The 26,846-nt window shown below is 36.4% G+C and overlaps 1 protein-coding gene across 5 annotated transcripts in view; it reads right to left on the bottom strand.

Moving 5' to 3' along the window:
• Nucleotides 1-26,846, bottom strand: part of BRWD3 (bromodomain and WD repeat domain containing 3) — a 120,896-nt gene that overhangs the window by 67,434 nt on the left and 26,616 nt on the right. For all 5 annotated transcript variants that reach the window (XM_074277273.1, XM_074277275.1, XM_074277277.1 and 2 more), the window contains exons 7-11: nt 10,287-10,447; nt 7,956-8,177; nt 5,695-5,795; nt 4,873-4,943; nt 2,198-2,298 (exon numbers count right to left, since the gene is read on the bottom strand). In XM_074277273.1, the coding sequence (XP_074133374.1) occupies nt 2,198-2,298; nt 4,873-4,943; nt 5,695-5,795; nt 7,956-8,177; nt 10,287-10,447 (656 nt within the window). The remainder of the gene's footprint in view (nt 1-2,197; nt 2,299-4,872; nt 4,944-5,694; nt 5,796-7,955; nt 8,178-10,286; nt 10,448-26,846) is intronic.

Here is a 26,846-nt window from a genome sequence, read left to right as displayed (position 1 = left end):
ATTAAAAGTGGAATATTTCATTTCCTGAATCAGCAAATTAATAATTAAATGATTATCAGCATCAACCTAAGACAGCTCAAATAAAACCAAGTTTTTTTTTTTTCCTCTGTTTAGCAGTAAACTGGAATCCAGGTAAACTGGGCAGTTCATGATGAGAACTATACACATCATCTTTCTCATAACACAATTCTAAGCTCATCTGCCACCACAAATTAACTGTATGTAAATGTAACTGTTTAGATGAAAATCTATAAATTTATGTTCTATTTTAGTAGGCAAATGAGTCACACCCTTCAGTTTCATTATACTGCAACAGAAGTATTTGACATTTAGTATGTATTACACTTCAGGCACTATTTGAATGTATTTTTAAAAATAATTAACCAAAAATTAGTAAAGCAGCTCTCATTGTTTTTCTTCTTTGTGTCATAAGAAATTGATCTGGGCAGTGGGAGGAAAATGAAAGAAAAAAATTGCAATAAAATTTTTAAAAATAATTCTTAAAAATGATTAACCAGATTATTTTTTTAAAGGTATGTGTCTGGATGATGGATTTACAGTGAGGTCTAAATAAAAAAAATGCTTTATTTTATCCTTATACTCATCACTTTAAAAAAAAGTCAACTAAAAAGATACTTCAAACTACATGTCTTTTTACAACTAGTAAATCTGCACAGCTATACTTATGCTGAATTTTTAATAAAAATGCAGAATATTGTCTTTAATTTTTCCCCAGCTTAAAAAAAAAAGTTAATACATTGTATTATTATATTATTTCTGTGGTATTCAGAAACATCCAACTCATCCTGTTCCAGACTGCTTTATGATACGTTTCAGTACAGGATTTGGCCTTCTTTGTGAAGTCTAACAACCGCCACTGATTCTGATCAGGGAGTGTATTTACTCTGACTTTTCTTCATTATTTTATGGTCCTCTACAAAAGAAAATATGCTCATTTATGCTGTTCTACATCTTTCCCAAAGCCCATTTATTTTCTCAAAAGTCTTTTCTGTATTACCCTCCTTCAATTCTTTGCTCTCAATCCTTGAACATAATTCCAGCACAGGGAGAAAGTTAAAAATTGATCTTTTGCCTGTCCCAGCACAAATGAGTCACTAACATGACCCACTTGGGATAGTAGAGGAATCTGTTTAATAACCTAAGCCTGAAGATTTTACTGCTGCACAATTAGTGGCTACCCCAGTCTCAAAATAGATTCTTAACCTAAGGAACCAACAAGTGTAAATATTCCCAAAATCATGGGGGCCAAGGTTCGAGACAGAGATCTATACTGAAGTTTATTTCTGAAAGATGAATCAAATTCAGTATCCAAATGTATTTTTTTAAATCCATTTTTCAGACAAACTTTTGTTAATGTACAAATACCATTCCAGAGGCTTCAATACTGATTGGAAATGAAAACATACAGAAACATAAAGCTGAGGACTTTTCATTTCTGAGCTTGTTAGGCATACAGTTACAGAGGGCTTCTCCAGCAACAACAGCAGCAGCATTCCCTCACACCAAGTTCCAGAGCCAGTAAGCATCTAGATTGTGGGAAGGTGACGTGTTGAAGGTGAACAGGGTAAGAACTGTGCTCTAGTGGCTCCACATTTCCTGAAAAAGCCACAGGGGAGTGAAGATAGCCAGAGAGAGAAAGGTGCCAGTCACCAGTGGCTGTCACCCCAAGCAAGCAGCTGTTCCCTATGTGAAAGGCTGTTTTTGATAACTAAATGGGATTACTTTCGATTAAGTCTTTGATGAATTTCTGAAAACAATCAACTGAGATCAACAAACTTAATTCCATGAAAGAAACTTTTTCTAAGACATACTTAATATTATGTCTTCTAAGCAATTAGATTTTTAAAGGATAACTACTAATTTTGGTTTCTTTTTTTTTAAAGATTTTCACAAAATTTTAATGTGGTTTTTCAAAGAAACAGCCATGTATGTTTTCGTTTCTTCCAATGTAGCTTGAAGGAGAATTTCTCATTAACATTTACAGAGATACTAAATAAAGCTAGACGGTACCCTGAACTATCTTCATTTGTACAATGACACCTTGTGAAGGTAAAAAAAAAAAATCTCTCTAAATTATATAACACAGACATATATATTAAACAGGATACAAAAAACAGGAAAAAGAAATGAAACTAACTGCACGGAGGAAAACTGAAATTTCTCATTTCACTCTTACCGTATGTGACTCTAACTCAGCAATTTTTTCAGGGGACTCTGATCCCAAGTAATATATTCTAATCACATGGTCAGTGCTACCTGTAACAATGAACATGCCACCTAGAGGGGGGGAAAAATGAAAGGTGACCAAAAGAACTTAAATCTTTGAGATTAACGTTCAGGATAGTATGCTACACACTAATTTGAGTAATATGCTATCAAGGTATATAAGATTCTCCCCTTACCATAAAAAATAAATAAATATTTTTTAAAAGAAACAAAACCAAAAAGAATATTAAAACCCAAATAATACTGACAACCCAAGAGTTATAATATAAAAAGCTAAATCAATTATTCAACCAAAAACACAAAAAGCACACTGAAAACAGATAGTAACTTTAAAAAGCAGCCATAACCAAAACAAAGTCAATTCCTTAAAATTTATGTAAAAGCAATAAATGAAATTAATTATAAGTTAAATTCTATTGTAAAACTATCCACTGCATAGAAAACTCTCAATGGAAAATTTTTCTTATGTAGGTATTAGTATTAGACTTGTAATATAAACAATACTGAATAGCCATGCAAGATTTTAAATCATAACTGAACTTAAGGCCCACCACCCAGTTGAACAAATTTCCCAAAAATTCAATTCATCTTGGATGATTACATCTCAACAACGTCTCATTATCATTACGTAGCACATCTCCAGTTCTCATGAGGCAACAGACTGGATGGTGTGCAAAAAAACATTTATGTATATTATACCCAGCTCTCTTGGGGCTTTTGGCCAATCAAAATGCTTTGTTTTACTTCTTCCAAATAAAACACATGCAATCTTGCAGAAAAAATTAGGACTAGCAGATAACTTATACACAACTTATGCATTCACAACTCCCAAAAAGAAAACACCCAAGAGGATAATTTTATAAAGAAAAAACAAAACAAAACAAAACAAAAAAACCGCACACACCCCCTCCTCCCAGTCTATACAGTTTCTGTATCTATAAAAACATAATAAAAATAATAAAATAAAGAACTCTTAAGCAGCTATTGCCCATTCCAAAAATAAATTAATATGGAGTTCAATTGAAGTGGTAGCCTTTTGATGCTACATATTCTATCATCTATCTACATGTCAACTTGTCTTCCACAAGCACTGGAGGGGAAGACACTGCACTTTAGCAAAACATTCTGATTATATCAGACTTATTTATGTGTCATGATACTGCCCACCCAGAAGACTGCACTATAAAGTCCCTGAGGTAGGGACCACAAAGTTTTTCATCTAGCTCAGTACCTTGGAGTAAGCATTGTAGTAAATATTTGTTAAATCGAATTGAAATAACTGAGGATGTGAAGGTTTGGGAAAAAAAAAAAATTACTTTCATTGAAGCAATGGGGAAATTTTGAATGAACTGCACAAAGAATAAAAGAGTGTGTATATGTGCATATGCATGTGTGTGTGTTTGTATGTGGAATGCAAGTATGTAGAAGCCTGCAACTGGGAGACATGCCTAGGAGGAGGGGCAAGATCGGTTAGCAAAAATAACAACACAACAATGATTAACTCTAAATGGAACTTTTAAGATTTTGAAAACACTTTAAATGTATCATCTCATTTGATCTTCACAATCCTTGATATATGGGCTATTGTTTTCCTTTTACAAATGAGGGAAATTAATCTGAAAAAGGTTAAGTGACTTGCCCATGTTAAGAAATTAATCATTAGAATGTCTGAGTAGGGATTGGAACTCAGGCCTTTCTGAATCCAATTTCAAGATGTATAATTAAACCTGTGTCATGTTCACATCATTGTCAATCAATTCTCACTATCAGATGGTGATTTCCCAAATCAGTAGACTGCCAATTAAATTGGTTACTTCTCATTCATTCAACAAACATTAAATGCCTACTGTGTACAGAGCACATGACAATAAAAACAATAAAACTGTTGATGTCTTCCAGGAATGTGCATTCTTACAGAAATGGGAGGGGAGATAGGAAGAAGGCAGGAAATTTTCCCCATTAAAGGTAGAACTTTAAAGAAAGTTAAGCATGTGAGAAGCACATTTCAAGGCATGGGTGGGGAAAAGCACCAGAAGGCACAGCAAAGGAAGCTGGAATGCTTCAGTAGGCTGCTTAAGACCAGGTCCCTGCCCTCAAGGGGCTTACAGTCTAAAAAGAGGATAAATACAAACACAGATAATCTTAGCATTGAGTCAAAGTGGCAAATGCCATATTCACCAATCTACATGCTATTCTTATATTTAATTGCATCTCCACCCAAAATTTGGAGGTTGAGAATAAGAGATCAAACATAAATGAAGCTACACTTTTATTTGCTATTTGTTACCTGGTCAAATTTGGTAAACAGCAAGTAGACTAAAAGTTAAATAAGAGATGAAGCTTGGGGACCCTCTTTAGGTTAATCCCTTCATGTTCTTTCCCCTGTCTTCCATAGCAATTGTGTTTAAAAGACTAAACTGGCATTACATTTCACTTCTAGTCCCAAAAGATCTATCATACCTAGATTAGGTAAGCATCCATTCATTAAACCTCAGAAAGTGTGAAAAGTTAAGTTGTTACCACATCACCAAAGAGAAAAACTGAAATCCATATTGCAGGAATTCCCACAACAATTTAACTGTTTAGTGAAACAAGATCAACTTTAATATTTGTATATATACATACCAGAACTGAAGGAAGAACATGAAATTTGAACCCCAGGTCTGGATCTCTCTGTAAATTTCAGCGGACGGTCCCTAAAAGCACAAGAATTATCTGTCATTATCCTCTAACAATTTTCAAGAGAATAATTTTCACTGAAGCAGGAGCTCAACACACTGATATATGACTGATCTAAGGCTGCTATTGCAGTATATCCAGTCTTAAGATGTCATTCTCTAAATATAAAGTCTGGCATCAAAATGCTTTAGTTAAATGCAACAGAAAACTGGTAGTTGGGATTCTCACTAAGATTTCCAAATATACTTTTCAAGGCTTATAATCCAACAGTATTACCCATAATCATAATAAAACTAGTTCACATTTATATAGCACTTAAAGGTTTGTAGAAGAGCTTTACAATTATCTCATTTGATCCCCACCACTGGAAGGTAGGTGCTATTATTATCCCCATTATACAGAGGAAAATGGAATTAAGTCACACAGCTAAAATATGTCTGAGGATAGGTCTTGACTGGATAAACAGGTCCAGGATTCTACCCACTGTGCCATCACAATGAATTGCATTCAATTCGACATATTACTTAACAATTTGATTACAAATAGTCTATGATTCCAAATGGGCAAATTCTGTATACCACAGCAAATAATCTCTTTTAACATTACTGGGACAAGGAGTCTTATTCTAAAACTTGCCACATAGATAAACTGAATCAATAAATGTATCTCCCCTTCAGACTCAGCTAAAGAATCTCTCAACCCAGAACAATTTTTTTTTAAGTGGTATTTTTTTTTTGGAGGAAGCTGCTCATGCCCACTCTGGCTTACTTGAATTTCATTGTGTTTACGTGCCACTGCCAGAAGCAAATTGTTCCATCAGCACCAGTTGAAGTGAGGTAACGAGTTGTTCCTTTCCTTGCTGGGCAAAACTATAGAGGAAAGCATCCCAAAATTATTATTTTCAAGCCTACATTGTTTCAAACCTTTAAATAACTATTCATTTCAATCAATGCACTTTAAAAAGTTACCTATGGTACCAAGTTTAGCTCTCACACTGATTAGTAACTTGTTTATGAAAAAAACTATTAGGAAAACTAGTAAAGAAATTAAACAATTCAATTTAAAACAAGTTTCTTTCACAAAAAAAACATGAAGGCTATCAATTTAGTCATCTGTAAAATGATGGTGATTCTTTTAGAGAATCATAATTTGGACCAATTTAAAATACACATTTTTACATTTACAATAAAATAAACTAAAAAAGAACTTGGTATCAACATAGTAAATCATATACATGTAAAACTCCATAAAAAATAAAATCTAATTTTTAAAAAAATGAACCATACCTAAAATAAGGATCACAAAACCCAATGAAAAATTGTAATAACTAAATTGTAGGAAAAGTCAGTCAGAAATCTATAAGCAAGAGGAAAAGAAGGCACCAGCAAAGCCAGTGCTGGTATAAACAAATTTATAATCTCCCAGTGGGACCAAGAGATACTGATAATCATACAAGGATCTGTGCTTCCAACATGCACTATTTCAAAGAGCAAAATATTCAGAGTGTACAAGAAGGAAGAACTTATCTTATCCTACGTATATAGTCTGCTCCCCTTCCCCCCCTTCAAAGGTGGAGAGGATGGATCCTCAAAGATGACTTCCAATCATTTCTGATGAAAAGACTAAGGCTAAGTAGAAATTCTGAAATTCAAACATTAGTCAAGAGAAATCCATAAAGGTATATTCATTGACTTACCAGGAGGAGCTAGGATAAGGTTGCAATATTGCCAATCTAATGGAGAGGGAAGAAATGTGTGTGTTTTCAAAAGATACTGACAGAATTAAGAGAAATAAAGGACTTGGAAGGAGAACAATTCTTTTGTGAGAATATGAAGAGAAAAGGGAGAAGGGAGTTTCGAAGAAATACTGGTGGAGCAAACAGGGAGAAGAACTTATTCCTCCTAATTGGGGAGTTTGAGAAGCAGAGTATAACAAATGGAAAAATGGCTGGGGAAAAGGGACAGACAAACGACTCGTATTTATCTGAAACAGACAAAAGGGGGTTAGATACACACACAGGGTTTTGTGCAGAAATACAACCAACTCAATAGTGAAATAAGCAAGGCTAGAGAGCAGGGAGGTTAAGAGGGAGTTTAATACTGAAGAATGAATAGCCCATGCAAAACAAACTTCCTGATCCTGAAAGGGGGATTAAAAGGGAAAAAGAAAAGAAAGTGCCCATCAATTGGGAAATGAAAAGGGCAGTAACTATTCATCTTCCAAATTAAAAATGCAGAGATTCTTTTTATTTCCTTATAAAAACCTTTTAATTCCTGAGAAGCCAATAAAAGCCCGTATGTGCCCAATTCTGCATGAATGCGTGGGGTGGGATGTCCCATAAATAGCTAGTTGAGCTCAAATTAACAGAAGGATGAAAAGATGCACAAAGTTCTCCATCCAGAGCATGGTGGCCCAAGAGTTCATTTCAAAAGCTCCCTGCTGCCCTTCTGCTCACAGCACAGAAGAAAAGTACAAGCTGATTCAGTGGTTTGGCCAAGACAGTCAGTAGATAACACCTGGAAGAAGTGTTCCCCTGGCAAACATTCATTTCAAGGAGATGCAGTTTCATTAGGACCTTAGATGTCCAATTGCAACTTCAACCAAGCTCATGTGAAAAAGGTTCGTTGGTGGTCAAATGTCTCTGTCACTAAAATGCTTAGCAAAGAGCTAGCAACAACATTTTATTCACCAGAAATGAAACACTGTATATACGGAAACAAATCAAAACCTGTTTCTATCCTCCAAAGGTTTTCTGTACTGCTCAAGGCACTAAAATCATTCATCTTCCCTAAATGCTTGAAAAGCACCCTTTTCAAAAACCACTTCTGGGTCGGCCTTTCCAAAGAAAAAAGGACCTCTCTGATAACACAGCATTTCTCCCTTCCCTTTCCCTTCTTCAAGTAGCAATAGCTAGGCAGCACTTATACTCCCTTGCAGACCATATCCCACCCCTTGCTCTTGCTCTTTCCCTTCCCCTTCCCACAGCCAAACATAGGAACGATGGGAAGTTTTCTTTCTCTTTTTCTCACCTGTAAGGATGTAATAGAAGCTGAATGCCCCAGAAGGACCGCAACTGGTGCACAGGTTTGAACACACCATACTCTGATCACTTTGTCACAGCTGCCAGCGGCAAGAAGTGTATTTTCATAGTTGATGGCCATGTCAGAAATTTCGGCAGAATGCCCTCGTAGTGTAGAAAGGAGGCGCCCATCATCAGTAGACCAGATTTTTACCAAACAGTCGTCTGACCCCTGGAATTACATGGACACAGAAATGACATCATAGAAGTTAAGAAGAAAGTTAACAGAAGTAAGAGGAGAGTTGCATCCATTTCGAGGCTTGAAGCACTTCTCACTCAAGCCTTTCAGGATGTAGTAACATGGGATTCTTATTTTACAGAATGAGAAACTAGAGTTAGCAGGCCTAACTATGTAGGCCTCTACTAAATCCAGGTGAGGGGATGCCAACATGACTAATTGTAGGCCAGTATCTTTCCATTGTACTATGTTGGGAGTCCCTAAGCATTACAGTTTTATTCTTCCCCCCCCACAACATCTGGAGTAGCATTTTGTTGTTATCAATAGCCAAAAACTAGAAACAAAGTGGGTTTCCATCAACTGGAGATTAACTGAGTCAATAATGACAGCATACAAATGGAAGCGAACATTACTGTGTTATAAGAAATAATTAAAACAAAGAAACCTGAGAAAATGTTTATCAAATGACAGCTAGTGAGGTGAGCAGGATCAGAGACTAGAAATCAGTATGGTAAAAAGATCTGGGTTTGGTGTAGAACGTCATGGGTCAAAATTAGCAATAATAGGATCAAGGCTGCCTACTGACTCAGAAAACCACAAATTAACATGAACTACTATATTTTGTGGTATTTTTATTTATTGTATTAGACATTTCCCAATGACATTTTAATCTGGCTCAGCAAAACTTGGCAGGAAGTTAGAAACTCTGGCATGGAAGACCTGAATACAAATCCCAGTAACTTATTTGGACAAGGTACAATCCTTAGAACTCAATCAATTTCTCTATACTTCCAGTTTCTTCATTGAAAGGACTGGAATGGATGGTCCAGAGTCCCTCCCAACTTTCAAACTATAATTCTAAACATCTTATATTATCCTTTACTCCTCAACACCCAAACTATGTTCCACTCAATGGCCTCCTCACTGTTCTCCAAAGTCACTCTCTGCCTCTTGCCAGTCAACATGCAGAGAAACCCATTCCTAGAAGGATCCCTTTACCTTCCCTTTAGATGCCGTAGCTCCCTATAAGTCTCAAGCTAATTATTACCTCTTCATGAATCTCTTCCATTGGCATTTCCCCCCCAACAACTTTTTATTTGTTTGACATCTAAATTCTGTATGGACTTATATACAGGGACTATTCTGAACTTATACACAATGAAGTAAACAGAACCAAGAGCAAAAAAATAAATGACTAGAATTAACTGAAATAAAAATACTGCAAACATAATAGAAACAAACACATAATCCAATACCTTTTCTTTCTCTCAGGATGTTAATAGGGTTGCTGTTTTGATTACTTAACTATTTTTAACTTAAACAAAGGACTGAATAGGGTAAAGAAGTGCCTATATGTAAACCAGTGGGAAATGAAGAAAACTTTTAGTTGAAAAAATATTTATATGATTATATGCCAGGCCTCCTTCAATTCTTCTGCCCTCTTCATAAATCCACTAGTCAGCCCAAAAAGTAGGCACCAATCTGCTTGAAGAGTCCAAGAAGACCACCTGGGACCTCCTCAGACAATGCATTCTCTTTTGGAAGAGCTCTGAATGCCAACATTTCAGTACACTTAGCCTAAATGAGCCATGCCTCTCCAAGGACAAACAGAACAGGTTTAATCCCTTCTTCCCCACTGCAGCCTTTCAAATACTTAAGAGACAGCTAGTGGGTCCTTTACAAATTTTCTGTAATGATTTCAGATCAACTGAAACACATATCCTGATAAATGCTCTTTATTACTAATTTCAAGTTTGACTATCCAGGTATAAGGAGCATATAGATGTGGATTAAGAAAAACTGGTCAGCAACATTAAAAAAAAAAAAAAAAAAACACAACCAGAAATGCATTTAAGAAAAATAGATAAGTAATGAACTTTTCATCATAAAACTTTAAGGGTCTGTATGTATTCAAAGGTTTAAATTAAGAATAAAGCATGATAAGAAGAATGAGAGGATATCAAAATGAGTTTCCACTGATATCTTTTTCTCTATTCAAAATCCTTACTAAAACAATATGGTGCTTATGAAAATACATTTGCATGAAATCTCCCTTCATGATGAATTCTGAATATGACATGATATGATAAATTTTAAACTCACCGTGAAAATTCTTCTCCCGCTTCGGTCAAATGCCACACAGTAGACTGAGGATAAGTGACCCAGAATTCTCTTATGCATCTTCATTTGTTGGTAAGAAGATGAGGGGAATATATGGCTAAAGCGGCCACATCCTGTTAACTGTCTGGCAGAAGTGATTGTTACTGGAAAAACAAATAGGATATTGCTTTTAAATCTATCTCATGAAATTGTAGTGAATGAGATCAGGAATACCTACGAGAAACATTGAGAAAATAGGATACACAACACCTTATCTCACCCAGTGGTAGGTCCAAAAGTGCCTTTCAAATGTTAGAAATCAACAATCTGAAGGTCACTTTTGGTTCCCACTTCACAAACCAAATCCCGATGTTTCCACAATTTCTTTTCTCACGTTTTTCTTTTTCCAGCATAGTATAGCACATGGACAACTTCAAGTATACAAACTACTCTAACAAGGGTCATCTCCAATTGTAATGTTTTATATCTTACCAATAGAAGTGGACATCTCAAGAGAAGAAAGTATGGCTATTGACTTCATATCGCCTTCCCTTACTTAAATCCAACTTACCTGCCCGTCATGGCATCACCTCCCTGATGCCATATTCGTTTTCGAAAACAAAGAACAAACAACAACAGCCCTAACTTTTGGACTTTAAAAATCTATTATAGCAGCACAGACATAAAATAAGAAATAAGCTCTTCTACACATTCCTTTGCGTTCTTAAACATTTAACAACTAGGGTTCTACTATCTTTCCAATAGTGAATCTATTTTATCATCTTGGCTGACACTGGCAAAATACTTTCCTTCTCTGCCAGTCAGATTCTTCATTTCCAAAATGAGGTGTAGCATTATCCAGCAATTAGGAGAGAGGTGAACAAAATCTGATATACAAACATATTCAAATATTAAGCTAGAAGAAGTGAGAAAATTTAAGTAAAAGTAAAAATGAAGCATTGCAGAGGAGGGAGAGAGATTATTAAAGCCCAATGTATAGACTGCAGACAAAAACATACAACAGTGTTACAGAAAACATAGGAAAGAAAGCTTAAAGTGAAATGCATCAAACTGAAAATTTTAACCAAAGTTTAGAGTCCTATACAAATTCTTGAAATGTTTAATCATGTATGAGTCTGGTTCTATTTTTTCTTTTTTCTCCCCCGCCCCCCCCCTGAGGCTGGGGTTAAGTGACTTGCCCAGGGTCATACAGCTAGGAAGTCTTAAGTGTCTGAGACCTGATTTGAACTCCGGTCCTCCTGAATTCAAGGCTGGTGCTCTATCCACTGCACCACCTAGCTGCCCCTGGTTCTATTTTTCTTAAAGGTTATGGATTATGAATGAAGAATGAATACACCAGATATTATCCCGGGCTCCTATCAAAACTCCACTTTCATAGATATGAGATGGTCCCTAGAGTACGAGGGACCTTGCCTCTTCCAGCACTAAATATATCAGCTTTGGGACTTTCACCCAAATGGCCAGCTAGCTGTGCAATCACTTACTTCAGTAATTCAACAAATCCTTCTCTGGTGCTGACCCAGAAGCCCTTGTCCCCCAGATACAGGCTCTTCTAGGGATACAAGATCAGAAAAAGTACAGTGACCAAAGTCCAGGTGAGAAGACAGCACACTGCACACTCTAAGGACAGCTTGGAGGCACTGACTGGTCAATTCTATGTGCTATGTTTTAGAATGAACACTGACCCCCTAGATGACATCCAGGAGAGTGAAGAGACAAGATATGCCATCACATGAGCAAGAGCAGTAGGAACAGAGGAAAGAAGACCTTTAGGGCAAACTAATGCCTATCTTCAGTTTCTGGAGGAGCCTTTTCCTATGCAGCCCTTGAGATCAGCAATAATACCAACAAAAGAAATATCAATGAGATAAGATTTGGGGAACATGACAAAGCACCTCTTAACAGGTTAGGAAACTCAAAATTGAAATGGTATGAACAGGCTAGATACCCTCTGAATGGAGATCTTACAGAGCAAAAGTTTTTAAACTGTGGATTTTGAACCTATGTGGGGACAGATAAGTGAACTTGGCAGTTGTAGAGAATATGGCAATAGGAAAAGGTTTCTGAATGCAACAATCAGACATTAATTCAAAAACAAATGCTTAATAAATTCAAGGCGTTCCTGGCAGCGATAGCCCACGTTGCATCATTGCAGCCCCAGTTCAAAACACTTAACATGTGCACTTCGCACTGTGCACGCATGAATGTTGCCAGAAACCACTCAGCTCAGATTTGAGACAGATAGATACAAGTCATCATTTCTCAGGAGAAAAGGGATCACAAGTGGAGAAATCTTAAGAAGGCCTGTTGTAGAGAAGCTTAGAAGGGGAAGCTAGATGGTGCAATCAAGAGAGAATCAGCCCTAGAATCAGGAAGACCTGAGTTCAGATTCAAACTCAGACATTAAACACTTCCTAGCTGTATGACCACGGCAACTCACTTAACCCCAATGGCCTTACCAAAAAAAACAAAAAACAAAAAAAACAACTGAGAAGCTTGGAAGAGTTCATTTGGATTAAGTAGCTTCTAAATTAGCTCAATTCCAGGAGGAAAAGTGTTTCCATTCTAAACCAAAATAGCCTAAGTAGTTTCCTCATTTGTAAAAGAATCATCCCCTGACTCTTTATAACTCAGTATTCACCAACCAAAACAACAAATTGGACAACCACCCATTCCCCCATTAGACTTTGGGAAGGAATAGACTTTTGCCCTTTTTTGTAACCTGAGCACTTAGCCTGGCACATACTTAACAAGTGTTTCCTAGAACCAACCCTATGGCTTCCTATCTGCAAATTGGAACTCCCCATAAACATGTCCTTAATTTAGGAGGCATGATAGGATTGCATATTAAAAACAACTACTCCATGACACAGGGAAATTCCCCAAGGCCTTCCTTATAAAATTTAAAAGAATTAAGACTCTATTAATATTTCAAACTAAATTCCCTTAACTCATAGTCATCTCAAGCTGAAAAAACATTTTGTCACACAGTGTAAAAAATACAGTATTACTTATGATAGGTAACAATTATATAGACATTATGACATACCAGACATCATGCAGAGTATTTTACAATTATTATAACATTTGGATTGTCACAACAACCCTGGAGGTAGGCGCTATTATTATATCCATTTTGCAGATGAGAAAACTAAAGCAAATAGGAGTTAAGTGACTTGTCCAGGACCACACACACATCTGGCCAAGTATCTGAGGCTGATATTAATTCCAGACCCAGGACTCTCTCCACTCCACCGTTCAGCTGTCCAACTCCAAATCTGACTTAGAAGTACAATTATTTCTGTCTTATACAAGGGAAATTGATGGCAAGATTATGGTCCTAGTTAAACCATAAACACTTGTCACAATCAAAATTACAAATTAATCAACTTTCCAATTTGGTTCTTCTCAGTGGTTCAGTGATCTAAGGCAATCCCAATAAACCATGGATAGAAAACACTACCTGCATCTAGAAAAAGAACTATGGAAATTGAATGTAAATCAACACATGCTGGGGGGGTTTTCCACCTTCAAGTGTTTTTTTTCCCCCCTTTTGTTGTGATCTTTCTCTTCCAACATGATTCATAAAGCAATATGTATTTTTTAAAATTAAATTAGGAGCAGCTAGGTGACCCAGTGGGTAGAGGACCAGCCCTGAAGTCAGGAGGACCTGAGTTCAAATCTCTCCTCAGACACTTAACATTTCTTAGCTGTGTGATCCTGGGCAAGTCACTTAACCCCAATTGCCCCCAGCAAAATAAATAAATAAATAGTGGGAGATCCAAATTAAATTAAATCAAGACTTTAAAATAAATTAATTTTTAAAAAACCAAGTTAATCAACTTTCTATCAACGACACAGTTAAGACTTAGCAGCCCTTAGTAAGTTCAGAAGTTCCAGTCTTCAGGTCCAGATAAACTACATTCTGGAGTAATGAGAGAATAAGCAGGTATGACTAGTGAGGCTCTCATAGAGATTAGAATACCTATGAAAAACTAGTGAGTACCAGAGAAGTGGAGAAGAGAAAAAATGTTATCTAAATTTTCAAAAAACTGAAAGCTCAGGTGGTATATAAGCTATAGGCTAAGAAATCTGCTCCTCATTCTTGGCAAATTCCCCCAATGTATTAATTACTAAAATATGCTATTGTACAGCTATGCAGAAAGGAGGGAGTGAAAAGAGATGGTTATAAAATCTATGTCATACCACACTAACCTTAATCTTTTCTTTTTTCTTTTAAAAAAAAAAAAAAAACAACAACAACAGTTTTGAGGTTGGGAACTTTCCTGAGCAAGGGACCGTGCTCTTACAGACAGAAGTGAGTTCAAAGAGTCACACACAATGAAGCAATGTGGCTCTGGGAGTTACTGGACCTCCTCATACCAAGTTTCCTTACCAAACAAAATGAAGATAATAGCATTAAATCCTTAGGGTTATTGTAAGGGTCAAATGAATTAATATCTAAAATGTTTTGAAAACTCTGAGGGCTGTCACTATTATGAAGATTCAGATACCTCAACTTGGGAGGGAAGTTTCCAAAACTAAGCCCAGGCTGTGTTGAGATCTCCACTGTATGCTAAGGCCCGTCATGGCCAGCAATAGAAAGGCTCAATTCCAGTAGGCCAGACATGTGTCATGAATTATTTGGCCAGAAAAACCCATCAACTATACAAGAGTATAAAATGCCCTTCACTTCTATCTGGAGCCAGCCGTTTCTTCACTGAAAATGGCAGAGTGCCAAGAAAGGGGCCAAAGTGTGCCAAGAATATCAGTTTTACACTGGTTACTGGTATTCTAACTAGGAAATCCGTATCTCATCACAGAGTGGACATAACGGAGGAGCAAATGAATCTTCACAACCCTGACATCCATGTTATAAATGAAACTCAAAAACCAAAGGAAGTTATAGCAAAATTGAAAGATGCTTCATAACTTCTCCTTAGAGAGAAAAAGAAGGGATTTGATGGAGTAGATTTTATCGTGTAACCGTATCATTTTATACAGCATTTAAGCAATGATCGCTGATAAGCATTTACAGGAAGATCACTGCAGCTCATAGACGAACATCTGGTGCCAAGCTGAAGATTAGGAAGGGAAATTCTACAAGGACCTGATAAGATCTGTCTCCAAAGCGAATTGACAAAGACTTTAATACACAGGGATTTCAACGAAAAGGTGGAAACAAAAGGCAGATCAGTGAAAAATATGTTAGAAATCATCATCTCATAATAGGAAAGGAGAACTCAGGTTGTTAGCTGCACAGAAGCCCTACACCTACAGATTATGGGTAATATTTTCTTTAAGAAAAGGCACAACAATATTGTAAAAAGAGAGTGGGGTGAGAGGGAGAGAGAGAAAATGAATAAGAATATCAAAATGAAGCTGAAAGCAGTGAAAAGGTAACGACTTAACCCAGAAAAGGCTATCTTGCTTAATTAGCGGATCTGGGGATTTTTTGGGGGGTGGTAAAGGGCAGAATAGGAGAATATCTGGAAATTACTTAGATTTTTAAAAAAAGAATAAAAGATGCATGAGGTCTTAGACTTGACAAGCCTCAAACATCACCAAAAAAAAATGACAGCAAATTATATTTAGACAGGAAGCAACTAGTTACAATTGTAGAAGCTGATTCCAAATCAGTTATGGGGTTATGGTCACTTTGGAGAGAAGCATTTGAGAAAAGATCAATATTGAAATCAAACTAGGAGAGTAAGAAGGAGGAAAAAAGAGGCTTATAATCACTCCAATCTGGTCAGTTTTTTTTTTTTTTAATCAATATTGAATACTAGGAAATGGACAAGGACAAAAGAAGCATCAACACAGGCTATATATTTCTTAAGGAAGTGTGACCATGTATGCCAACCATCTACAACAAAGAATCTAGGAAACATAAGTTTGATCACGTTGGCAAATGGAGAAAGAAAGCAGCCAAACCATTTACGTAATTGGACAGGACATGGTAGAAATATGCGAACAGTACAACCTCATAAAATAGCAAGCAAAAAGTAGTCCAGTTTCAAACAAGCTTGACAAGAAATCCATCTCAATAAAATTATTCCAAGTGCATTTAAGGATGAAGTTGGAAGAATAACAAGCAAAAAAAGAGAAATGATCTATAAAGATTTCTTATGCCTTTCCTTTAACAATAATAATAGAGCCACAACATTTGTAAAGCAATATTAAAGTCCCCAAAATGCTTGATGAGGAAGTTACAAGTTGCACTTCAAAAAGAAAAAGGAAAGAACACCTCCAAGTATACAAGGAGAACACCAAGGCCGCTAACAGTTTTAAGATTTATAAAAAAGACAGATGGGTTTAGGCATAACAAAGGCTTATCTAACCATTTTCATGAGAATAATACACAAACTCATGATCAAGAGCATCTTTGATTAAGGCATAGTAAGAGAACTGATAGGCTTTTGCAAATAGTATCCTATGGACAACATCTTTATAGTTACAACAAACTTGAAAGATATAAAAAATACGAGATCTCCCTGTGTTTATTGTTAATGACAAGAAAATGTTTGATTCAATAGAACAGAAACTCTTCTCCAAAAAAATTTATCTCCAATAAAAAAAAAAAAAAAAAAAACTCACAAAGGAACAGGACCTATGGACAAAATATTGCTAGCAGCTCTTTTCTGGGGACAAAGAAATGGAAATGGAGGGGATGCCCATCAACTAGGGAATGACTGAACAAATTGTGATATGTGATTATGATGGAACATTATTGTACCAGAAGAAATGATGAGCAGGATATCCTCAGAAAAACCTAGAGACTTCCATGAATGGATGCAAAGTGAAACGTACTGTGTACAAAGTAACAGCAATATTATAAAATAATCCGCTATGAGTAACTTTGTTATTCTCAGCAATACAATGATCCAAGACAACTCTTAAGGACTTAGGATGAAAAACACTGAATAAAGTGGAGTCTTTGAAGAATCACTCTTCTTGAAGGTCACAGGGTCTTCCAACAGATGGACACACCACCTTTGTTATTAAGATGCAAACAGTTGCTTTGAATTCTACTTAACTCTAGCTACCCAGTATAGCTATGTTTATAAGAAGTACATTTGGGATCAAAAGGGATTAATTTCTTTTTAATTCTTTATGAAGTTTTTATCATTTAGACACAAGACAACACTGATTTTTACCTTAAGTCAATAACTATAGTTAGCAACGCGCAAGGGCCTGGAATAGACTTACTAGGCAAGTTACTTTACTTTGTTTGCCTCAGTTCCTCATCTGTCAAATGAGCTAGAAAAGGAATTATTCAGTATCTTTGCTATGAAAACCCCAAATGGAGTCATAGAGACTCAAACAATGCTGAAAAATGCTCAACAGAAATGTAGTTAAGGTCATAAAAAAGGAAGTAACCAAAAGAAAATCTTCTGAACTTAAAACTATATCAAGTTGATATTACTTATTCAAATACACAAATCAGCAAAATTTATTTATAATAATGTATTATAAAAACCTAAAGGTTATTTATTATTTATTTAAAATAAATCAGTCTTTTTAAACAGATGGACACACCACATACAGATATACATACACACCTATGTTGTAATGTGTGTGTGTGTATATATACACACACACACACACACACACACATACTGTCTTTCCTCTGCCTAAAATTTTGCCAAGGGGATAATAATCACAAAATACATGTCAGTCTGACTGGAAAACTTTTGTTTTTCCTAACCTTTACTACTAGCTTTTGAGAAGAACACCAACAGGTGGTGTGCTAGCTGTGACAAATACTGAAAAGGGAGAACACTGCCTTGCTAAAGAGGCCTCAATATTTTTTGTCTCTATCTCAGTGGTCACGAATATAACATGTCTACATTTCCTTTGTAATAGAGACAGTCCTTTGGCACTCTGCAATAGAACATTGTGTCCACACTTTGCTTTGGCTTGGTGTTCCATGAGGCCCTTCTTCTAGAAGGCTGTGCACAGCATTACTGCTGGAACAGAGCTCCTAGAGAAGGAACTTTGTCCACAGCTGCTAATGGTTAAGAACTAAGTTCTAGGATCAACTCTGGGCTCCAGTTGTCCTTTCACTGGGAAGAAATAGGAATTGTTCTTCTGATGTGTGCTTCAAATAGTTATTTTCTCTAACTGTTCAATACCATTAATATTTTTTTTCCTTCAAAATATTAAGGAAGCAAGAAGAAAGGATCAGGGGAAGAAACCACCAAGGCTGAAACATAATTTTAAAACTTGCTTCTACTTACTTTCATTAATTCTTAAGAAAAGTTTCGAAGTGAGTGATTCAACTTCTACTGTCATACTGCAGAATGGAATACTACAAATAATAACTATAAAGGTGATAAAAAACATGAGAAAAAATTCATAAAACTTTGGTTCAGCTTTTCAAATATTTTTAAATCCTGCGTATAGCAATTCTTCCCAGTTACATAAAAGATCCAAAAATGTGTTAATATTTGCAGTCAGCTACCAAATATAACAATTGGAAAAGGAACACACACACACACACACACACACACACACGCAAAATTATACAATACAAAAAACAAACGGCCTTATTCTGGTCACTGTAATCTAGAAAGGAATTCTATAGCACACAATCGAAATGCTATTCTAAGAGGTCTAGATAATGCAAAACAGATTCATCTTCCATAGTTTTTCCTACTTTTTGGTATGCTGGTTCTTGCTGATTTTTAAAATTTGCTTTTTCCCCCACTTAAAATTTGTTGTAAGGGAGGGAGGTAAGAGACCAAAAAAATTTGGAACTCAAAATCTCAACAAAAAAATCCATGTTGAAAATAAATTTACATGTAAGTTTTTAAAAATACATTATCATTAAGTGGAAAAATAAAATTTGTTGTGAGGGATGGCTGAGAAGCTGTTGGAAAAGGACAGGAAGGTACATACAAATACATATATATATAGTTAATAAAAAGTGGCATTCAAAATATTAAGCTAGAAATTCCACATGTGGATTTAAAAACACTTCCATTCTTTCTACTACATCTAGGCACGTATACAATTGTTTCTCCTCTCCAAAAGCACATACTTATATGAAATGTAACAAGAAAGACCTTAATACACTAGAAAGAACATTCATTTAATGAAGTCATGAAATCCACGTTCTAGTCCCAACTGTCACTGTCTTTGAGCCAGTTATCATCTTCGGTCTGTTTGCCTGCTTTTAAAATGACAGGACAAAGAAACTGGAAACTGAGTGGATGCCCAATGATTGGAGAATGGATGAATAAATTGTGATATATGAATATTATGGAATATTATTATTCTGTAAGAAATGACCAGCAGGAGGATTTCAGAAAGGCCTGGAGGGACTTATAGGAACTGATGCTGAGTGAAATGAGCAGGACCAGGGATCATTATATACTTCAACAACAATACTATATGATGATCAATTCTGATGGACGTGGCCCCCTTAAACAATGATGAACCAAATCAGCTCCAATAGAGCAGTAATGAATTGAACCAGCAGAAGAACTCTGGGAGATGACTATGAACCACTACATAGAATTCCCAATCCCTCTATTTTTGTCTGCCTGCATTTTTGATTTCCTTCACAGGCTAATGGTACACTATTTCAAAGTCCAATTCTTCTTGAGCAGCAAAATAACTGTATGGACATGTATACATATATTGTATTTAACTTATATTTTAACATATTTAACATGTATTGGACTACCTGCCATCTAGGGGAGGGAAGTGGGTGGAAGGAGGGGAAAAGTTGGAACAAAAGGTTTTGCAATTCTCAGTGCTGAAAAATTACCATGCATATATCTTGTAAATAAAAAGCTATAATAAAAATAAAATAAAATGATAGGGCAATTCTGGCATGGATTTGTAAGCCTGTAATCCCTGCTATAGGAAGAAAGGGAGGTTGATGGATCACTTAAGCTCTGAATTTCTGAGCTACAATGGGAGAAAGCCTATGGGGTTTCCATACTATAAGCCTGGCAACAAAACAGCAAAACCCCATAATTGAGGGACCACCAATCCACCTAAGGGTTAAATAGCCAAAGTTGAAAAGAAAGTGAGATAAAGCTCCTATGCCACTGGTTAGTAGTGTAATTGGACCTAAAGGATGTTGAATTTCTACCTGGGGTGAGAAAGGAAGACTATTTCTAAAATATCAAAATTAAAATATAAAGTGATAGGGTTAAATAAATTAAATGATCTCTCAGTTTCAATCTTTTTATTATACTGTCTATAATTCTTCAAATTTCAATCTATGTACTTCTGTCTTAAAATTAGAAGCTCCTAGAGACTAGATAAGAGATGTCTTTTTTTTTAATTTTTAATAGCTTTTAAATTTTCTAAATACATGCAAAAGATAGTTTTTAACATTCACCCTGGCAAAACCTTATGTTGCAATTTTTTCTCACTCTTCCCCTTCTCATCCCTCTCCGCCCTTAAACAGCAAGTAATCCAACATAGGTTCAACATGTGCAATTCTTCTAAACATATTTTCACATTTGAGATCTAGGTCTCACATGTGGAATTAGGCACCTAGCAAACACCTGGCAATATCTTTGCAGTCAGTTTTTGTGTAGAGAATTTGCTCTATGACCTGGTTTGGACCAATTCTACTTATTTTTAATTTTAAAATGGTACCATGAATTCCAGAGAGGTGATGTCACGCAATGAGGAGTTTGGCTAGCAAAGGACAAATCCAAGCAAGTATCAAAACCTCATTTTAAACATTTATTTCAATCTTCTTCCCTAAAGATCTTATCTAAACTTGTAGGAAGCAACACAATTAAAGTGCCTTGAATTCTGCTTCAGGTCTTTAAATTTTTTTTTTTTTGAGGCTGGGGTTAAGTGACTTGCCCAGGTTCACACAGCTAGGAAGTATTAAGTGAGTCCAGATTTGAACTCGGTCCTCCTGAATTCAAGACTGGTGCTCTATCCACTGTGCCACCTAGCTGCCCCTCAGGTCTTTAATTTTAAGTGATAACGAATAAAATGGGCAAAAAGGAAGATATAGAATAAAGAATATAGATTTTAAACAACATTTGTTCAAAGGAAATGGCATCCTGAAACTGTGAAATTATTTAAAGCTGGCAAATTTTTATTTTAGATGCTGTTTTTTTCTTAGATTTTAAAAATCCTATTAAATTACCTTTAGGACCTGGGGGATTCTCAATCTTTGAAACAGGTCATGCAGAAAAATGGACATTTTCCAAATGAAGAACGTGGTTTTGTTATACTATGTATTTAAAAACTAGACATCTGATAACTTCAAGTTCTAATCTATTATATTATCATAATTCCTAATCTAACCTCAGGATTTGTCAATACAGAACCTTTGTTCAAAGGAATCAAGTCTGATCCAGTCTGAAAATATGCTCTCTCTCAATCAGACATAAGTCTCCTTTCCTTGGCTCTTCCCTTTTTTCAGGTTTTCTCACTTTTCTCCTCCTTTCCTTCCTCTCCCCTTCAACCTGAGCAGATGACTACATGCAAGAATACCAAAAAGTACATTTTTAAAAAGCTTTGGCAACTGCTACTGAGCCAGGAATCAATGAAACCTGTCTGTCTGGATAGATTTTAGAATGACTCTATTAGATAAAGTCTCGAAGAAATGTCTCATCATTCCACAAAGGATCTAGATGAATTCTCAGTTCCTCCTATTCCAACTCAAATCTATGATCTTTTCATACTACATACCAGAAAAATCTATGCTGGAACCTGCTACAACAGGGAAAAACTAAGACGTGTTCATTAAGGTGCTCAGAAAGCATTTGAAATAGCAGAGAAAAAAAGGTAAAAACACTAAGCTAACAAATAACCACACTTTCCACTTTATACTCCATTTCAGGTGTTTATGTTTTTGGCTTGTGGTAAAAAAGATATGAGTTCAATTCTAGCCTGACACTTTCTAGCTGTATAACACTGTTCAAGTGCTAGTCACTTCACCCTGTTTGTCTCAGTTTCCTCATTTGTCAAATGAGCTACAAAAGGAAATGACCAACCACTCCAAGAAAATCCCAAATTGTGGCCATGACCTTTGACTGAAACAACTCTAGGAAATGATTTTTCACACTCATCCATTTATATCAGATGATTTAAATATTTAAGTACCAAGCCTCAGATGGCAGAAGGAAAACAGCAATTGAATTCCCTCTAAAACATACGGTTCAGCATACAGGAGGGACCTAATTCATTTTTGCTACTTTTCTACATATGACCTTTTGCAACTAAGGTTGTCTTCTTTTACTTAGAAATTAGAAGAACAACAGATGGCTGACAGGGACATGGTCAACGGAACTAACAGTAATGGACACTTATGGAGGGCAAACCACATTTCTGTGGGCCCAAAGGTCTCTAAAACAGCTTGGCTTAAAAAAAGTAGTCTAGAAGTAAAGTACTTAAAATGATTCTTCTTTCACAACATAAACAATGTGGAGATATGTTGAATATGATTGTACATGTATAACTTATATGAGAATGAATGCCATCTTGAAGAGAGGAAGAAGAGAAAATAGAAATAAAAACATTGTAAGTTGAAAATTAGTAAATTTCAAAAGGGAAAAAAAAAACTACTTAAAACTATTCTAGAATCCCAAATTTGTTCCAAAACATTGTAAGTTGAAAATTAGTAAAGTTTTTAAAAATAAAAATTTCAAAAGGGAAAAAAAAGTTACTTAAAACTACTCTAGAATCCCAAATCATGCATTGTTCCAGGAAAAAAAGTTTCCCTTTTCTTCAGGCTTTGTAAAAGATCCTTTAACAAAACAACTTTTTATATCTCAAAAAATGATCATCCCATCAACCAGAAATTCTGATTCGCCTATGTCTGAGCAACTTCTCTGAGAACTCAAGAACAGTTGCTAAAGTCACTGTCATCTTAATTCCTAGGATCTAAATCTTGTGATGGGGCTAGCTTCCAACAGCCTCCCAATGTATCTGGTTTACCACTCCGTAATTCCCCAGTGTCTAACGTAGCCACAAACTACACTACTCACAACCCTGAATATGGCCCACTTCAATGTGCTTCCTCTTCTTCCATGCTCTTTTTGCCCACCTTCTTAAATGCTAAGGGCACCTTCTCTATCATCACTGCCCTTCAGGACTGAGCTCAGAGGTACTTCATCTTTGAGGCAATCTCTAATGACTTTGCTTCCCTACCCCTCACACTCATATCTATCTGGCCCTCAAATATGAACTCTTCTCAAGACTAGGGTCTTGCCCTTCTCTTCCTCCTCTTCCTCTCATATATTCCTCCCCACAGACTCAGTTCTTTGGTCTATGTTTTATTTATATTGATATCCATAGGATGTGCAAATAGAATCTTCAAGAGAGATGCTTAATTCATGTATGAGTGAGGATATAGGAAAATACTTTAAGAAATATTAAAACTACTAAGAACATCATTAGGCAGTGTAAGAGAAGAAATGACTTTAAAAAATTACTGAGCAAACAGGACTCTTTTTTTTTTAACCATCAAGCCATTAGAGCACAGATACTAAATCAAGATAATGCCTTTTATTTATAGAGCAACTCTCCTTTGAAGTACAGCTCATATGATCTTGTTTATCGTGAGAACATTCCTATGAAATGTTGGAGTTGAAAGTAGGAGTTGGAGTAAGAAAATGCTAATTTGACTGAAAAGCTCATGCACACAAAGGCTCAGTTGGCTTCAAATCCTCAGGCCCTTCCATTCCTTGGCCTCTTCCCCACAAATAGGACTGTATTTGGAGGAAAATGTTCTAGTTGGGAAAGAAGGGTCCCAAATCCTACTATATGCTCAAGATTAAGACAGACAGGGGCACAAATGGTTAGAACACCACCTTTGGAGTCAAGAGGACCTGACTTGAAAATCCTGCCTCAGACACTGATACTTAATAACTGTGTGTCCCCAAGTAAGTCAAAAAGACTGAGGGAAGCAGATATTCACTCTTCGGTGCTCTTTCCTGTACACTCCAGCTGTTTTACAACAATCCTCATGCCATTTGATAAAAAGTATCTCATGGATGTATCAATCCATGACTTACCCCAAACTGTGGAGTCTTTTATCTAAATTATTCCCTTCTCTCTCAGTGCCCCACAAAATACAAATGACCTAGACTGGGGCTACATAAATGTCTGGTAAATCAAGAAACCAAAAGAGCATGGATTCCGAGTAAAGAGGCATACATACCCACAATTTTCACCTTCAAATAACATCATCAAACTACCTAAGGCTTTCCAAAATCCATTTGTGCTGCTTTAAACATTCAGCATGAATATACTTGAAAGCTAGATTTAAGGGGTTTCAACTTTATGCCTAGTTCAACAAAGTCTTTGGGGGATAAAAATCAATAAAAGCACAAGTAAGTCCCTAAAATAGTCCTTTTAGGCAGCATATATTTGTTTACTGGAAACCACTAGTTGTTAGATAGCCTTAAAATCATTCCAAAAGGTTCAGAACAGAACATTTGGGCACAGCTAATGGCAAAGTTAGTAGCCCAATCATATGGTTGCCTTGAAGCAGCTTTTTTCCCCATAGGATTCAAAGCAAGATGAAAACCACTACAACGCAATGAAAACATGGTGAAGGAAGGGATGGGAAGGCAAAAAGTGTTATAGGGAGTTCTGATACCCCCAAGGAAAAAAATCAATTATATTTATCCATTAACAAGCACTTTAGACATTATTCAGTAAACCATTGTGTTAAACACTAAAACCATGAAAATCTCTGAGTCAAGTTCCAATGATCTCGTGATGAAGAGAGCCATTTACACCCAGAGAGAGGACTGTGGGAACTGGAGTGTGGATCACAACATAGCATCTTCACTCTTTTGGTTATCATTTGCTTGCATTTTACTTTCTCTCATTTTTTTTCCCTTTTTGATTTGATTTTTTTGCACAGCAAGATAACTGTATAAATATTTATCTGTATATTGGATTTATTATTTATTTTACTATGGTTAACATAAATTGAATTACTTGCTATCTGGGGAGAAGGGGAGAAGATGGGGAAAAATTGAAAAACAAGGTTTTGCAAGACTTAATGTTGAAATTTTGAAAATTTTAAAAGCTTTAATTTAAAAAAAAAAAAGAAGAAAATAGGTTAGTGTTCCAAGTTCCAAGGGTTTGCAGAAGAGCTCAGGAGGACAAAACACCTAAAACATTAATTACAACAAGGCCAGAAGAAAACACTTCTTCCTATTTGTGGGAGAAGGGGAACAAACAGGGTGGCAAGTGACTGGAGCAACCAAAGACTCCATAGAGATGGCCAGTGATCAGGGAGGGGAGAAAAAGGAGTTGGGAGAAAGCTAGGGAGGGAGAGGGCAAGAAGAGGTAAGGGGAGGGAGGGATAAAGGAAACGAGAGAGAAGGCAAGGGAATGAAGGGATAAAAGTAGAAGAAGGGGAAGTAAAGGGAAGGAGGCAAGGAGACAAAGAGGGGAGGAGGGAGAGCAAGGGAGAGGGGAAGCAAAGGGAGGGAGAGAACAGCAAGCACCTGTTAGGCAGAGAAGTGGTAGAACAGCTGCAGAATGAGCAATGCATCTCTCTGTAGACAAGGCCTGTGGGTTGTTTTCTTTTGCCTTGCAATTAGGAGGACTCCAGGGTGGAAAGGGAAGAAAGGGGAAAAGGAATTATTAACAAATGACAGGGATGTTTTTTTTAAGTGTCAATAAAATATCAGAAAAATCGTCTTGGCTCCAGCACAACTTGTTTCAGGCAATTTAATCCATCAACTGCTTTCAGTATTTAGTGAAGCAGATTCCACTATACGGTAATGAGAAAAGAAAGGGCCAGAAACGAATCCAGAATATGGTAATCCAAGTTGGGTGTTTCAAATAATTGCTTTGGGTCAAATGAGCTAATGTGACAAAGGATGCAGAAAGTTGAGGCTCTGGGTGGCCAGGCCTATGGCAGGCTGGGCAACAGCGGCCACCTGGCCCACACGCATGGAATGTGCTCCCAAGTAGCCAGAAGCATCTGATAACAAAAGGATGAGCAATCTGTCCAGCTTGTAAAAGTCCCTTCTGAGGCTCTTACATGACAACATGAAGAAATCACGAGGGCAGAAAATGATGTCCTGGATCTGTTATATCTGAAAGTCATTTCACAGTTCCCATTCACCTTTTTAGCTCATCAGTCTTGCCTCTTCCATCCCTCCCCCTACCAAGGAAAAGCATCTTTTAGGACTAATAAAAATCATAATTTGAAATGGACATGATTTTCAAGATCATCTATTTGAACTCCTTCATTCTCCAGAAGAGGAAACTGATTCAAAGTAGGTGACTCAGCCAGTCACAAGATGGCTGGGCAGCAGAAAGGACCAAGCCTCTGCAGACAAGTGTCCAGACAGCTATATTCCTGGCTTCTTTTCAATGTCTAGAATACTTCTCAAAATCAAATCAACACATCTGTATGAGAACTTTGGAAGTAAAGCAACCATGCGTGGTTCCTGAAGCTATTACAGGACATAATACTTAACCTCAAAGATATGAGAACAAATTGAACACAAACACTAAAGCATCCCCTAAGGCACCTTCCCCAGGCACTTCATGTCTCAGGAAAAGCCTGAACACCCTGGGCTTCCT

This window comes from Sminthopsis crassicaudata, chromosome X, assembly GCF_048593235.1.
Source record: "Sminthopsis crassicaudata isolate SCR6 chromosome X, ASM4859323v1, whole genome shotgun sequence".
NCBI lineage: Eukaryota > Metazoa > Chordata > Mammalia > Dasyuromorphia > Dasyuridae > Sminthopsis > Sminthopsis crassicaudata.
The sequence above is the reverse complement of the archived record's forward strand: the minus strand, read 5'-3'. Positions and strand labels throughout refer to the sequence as shown.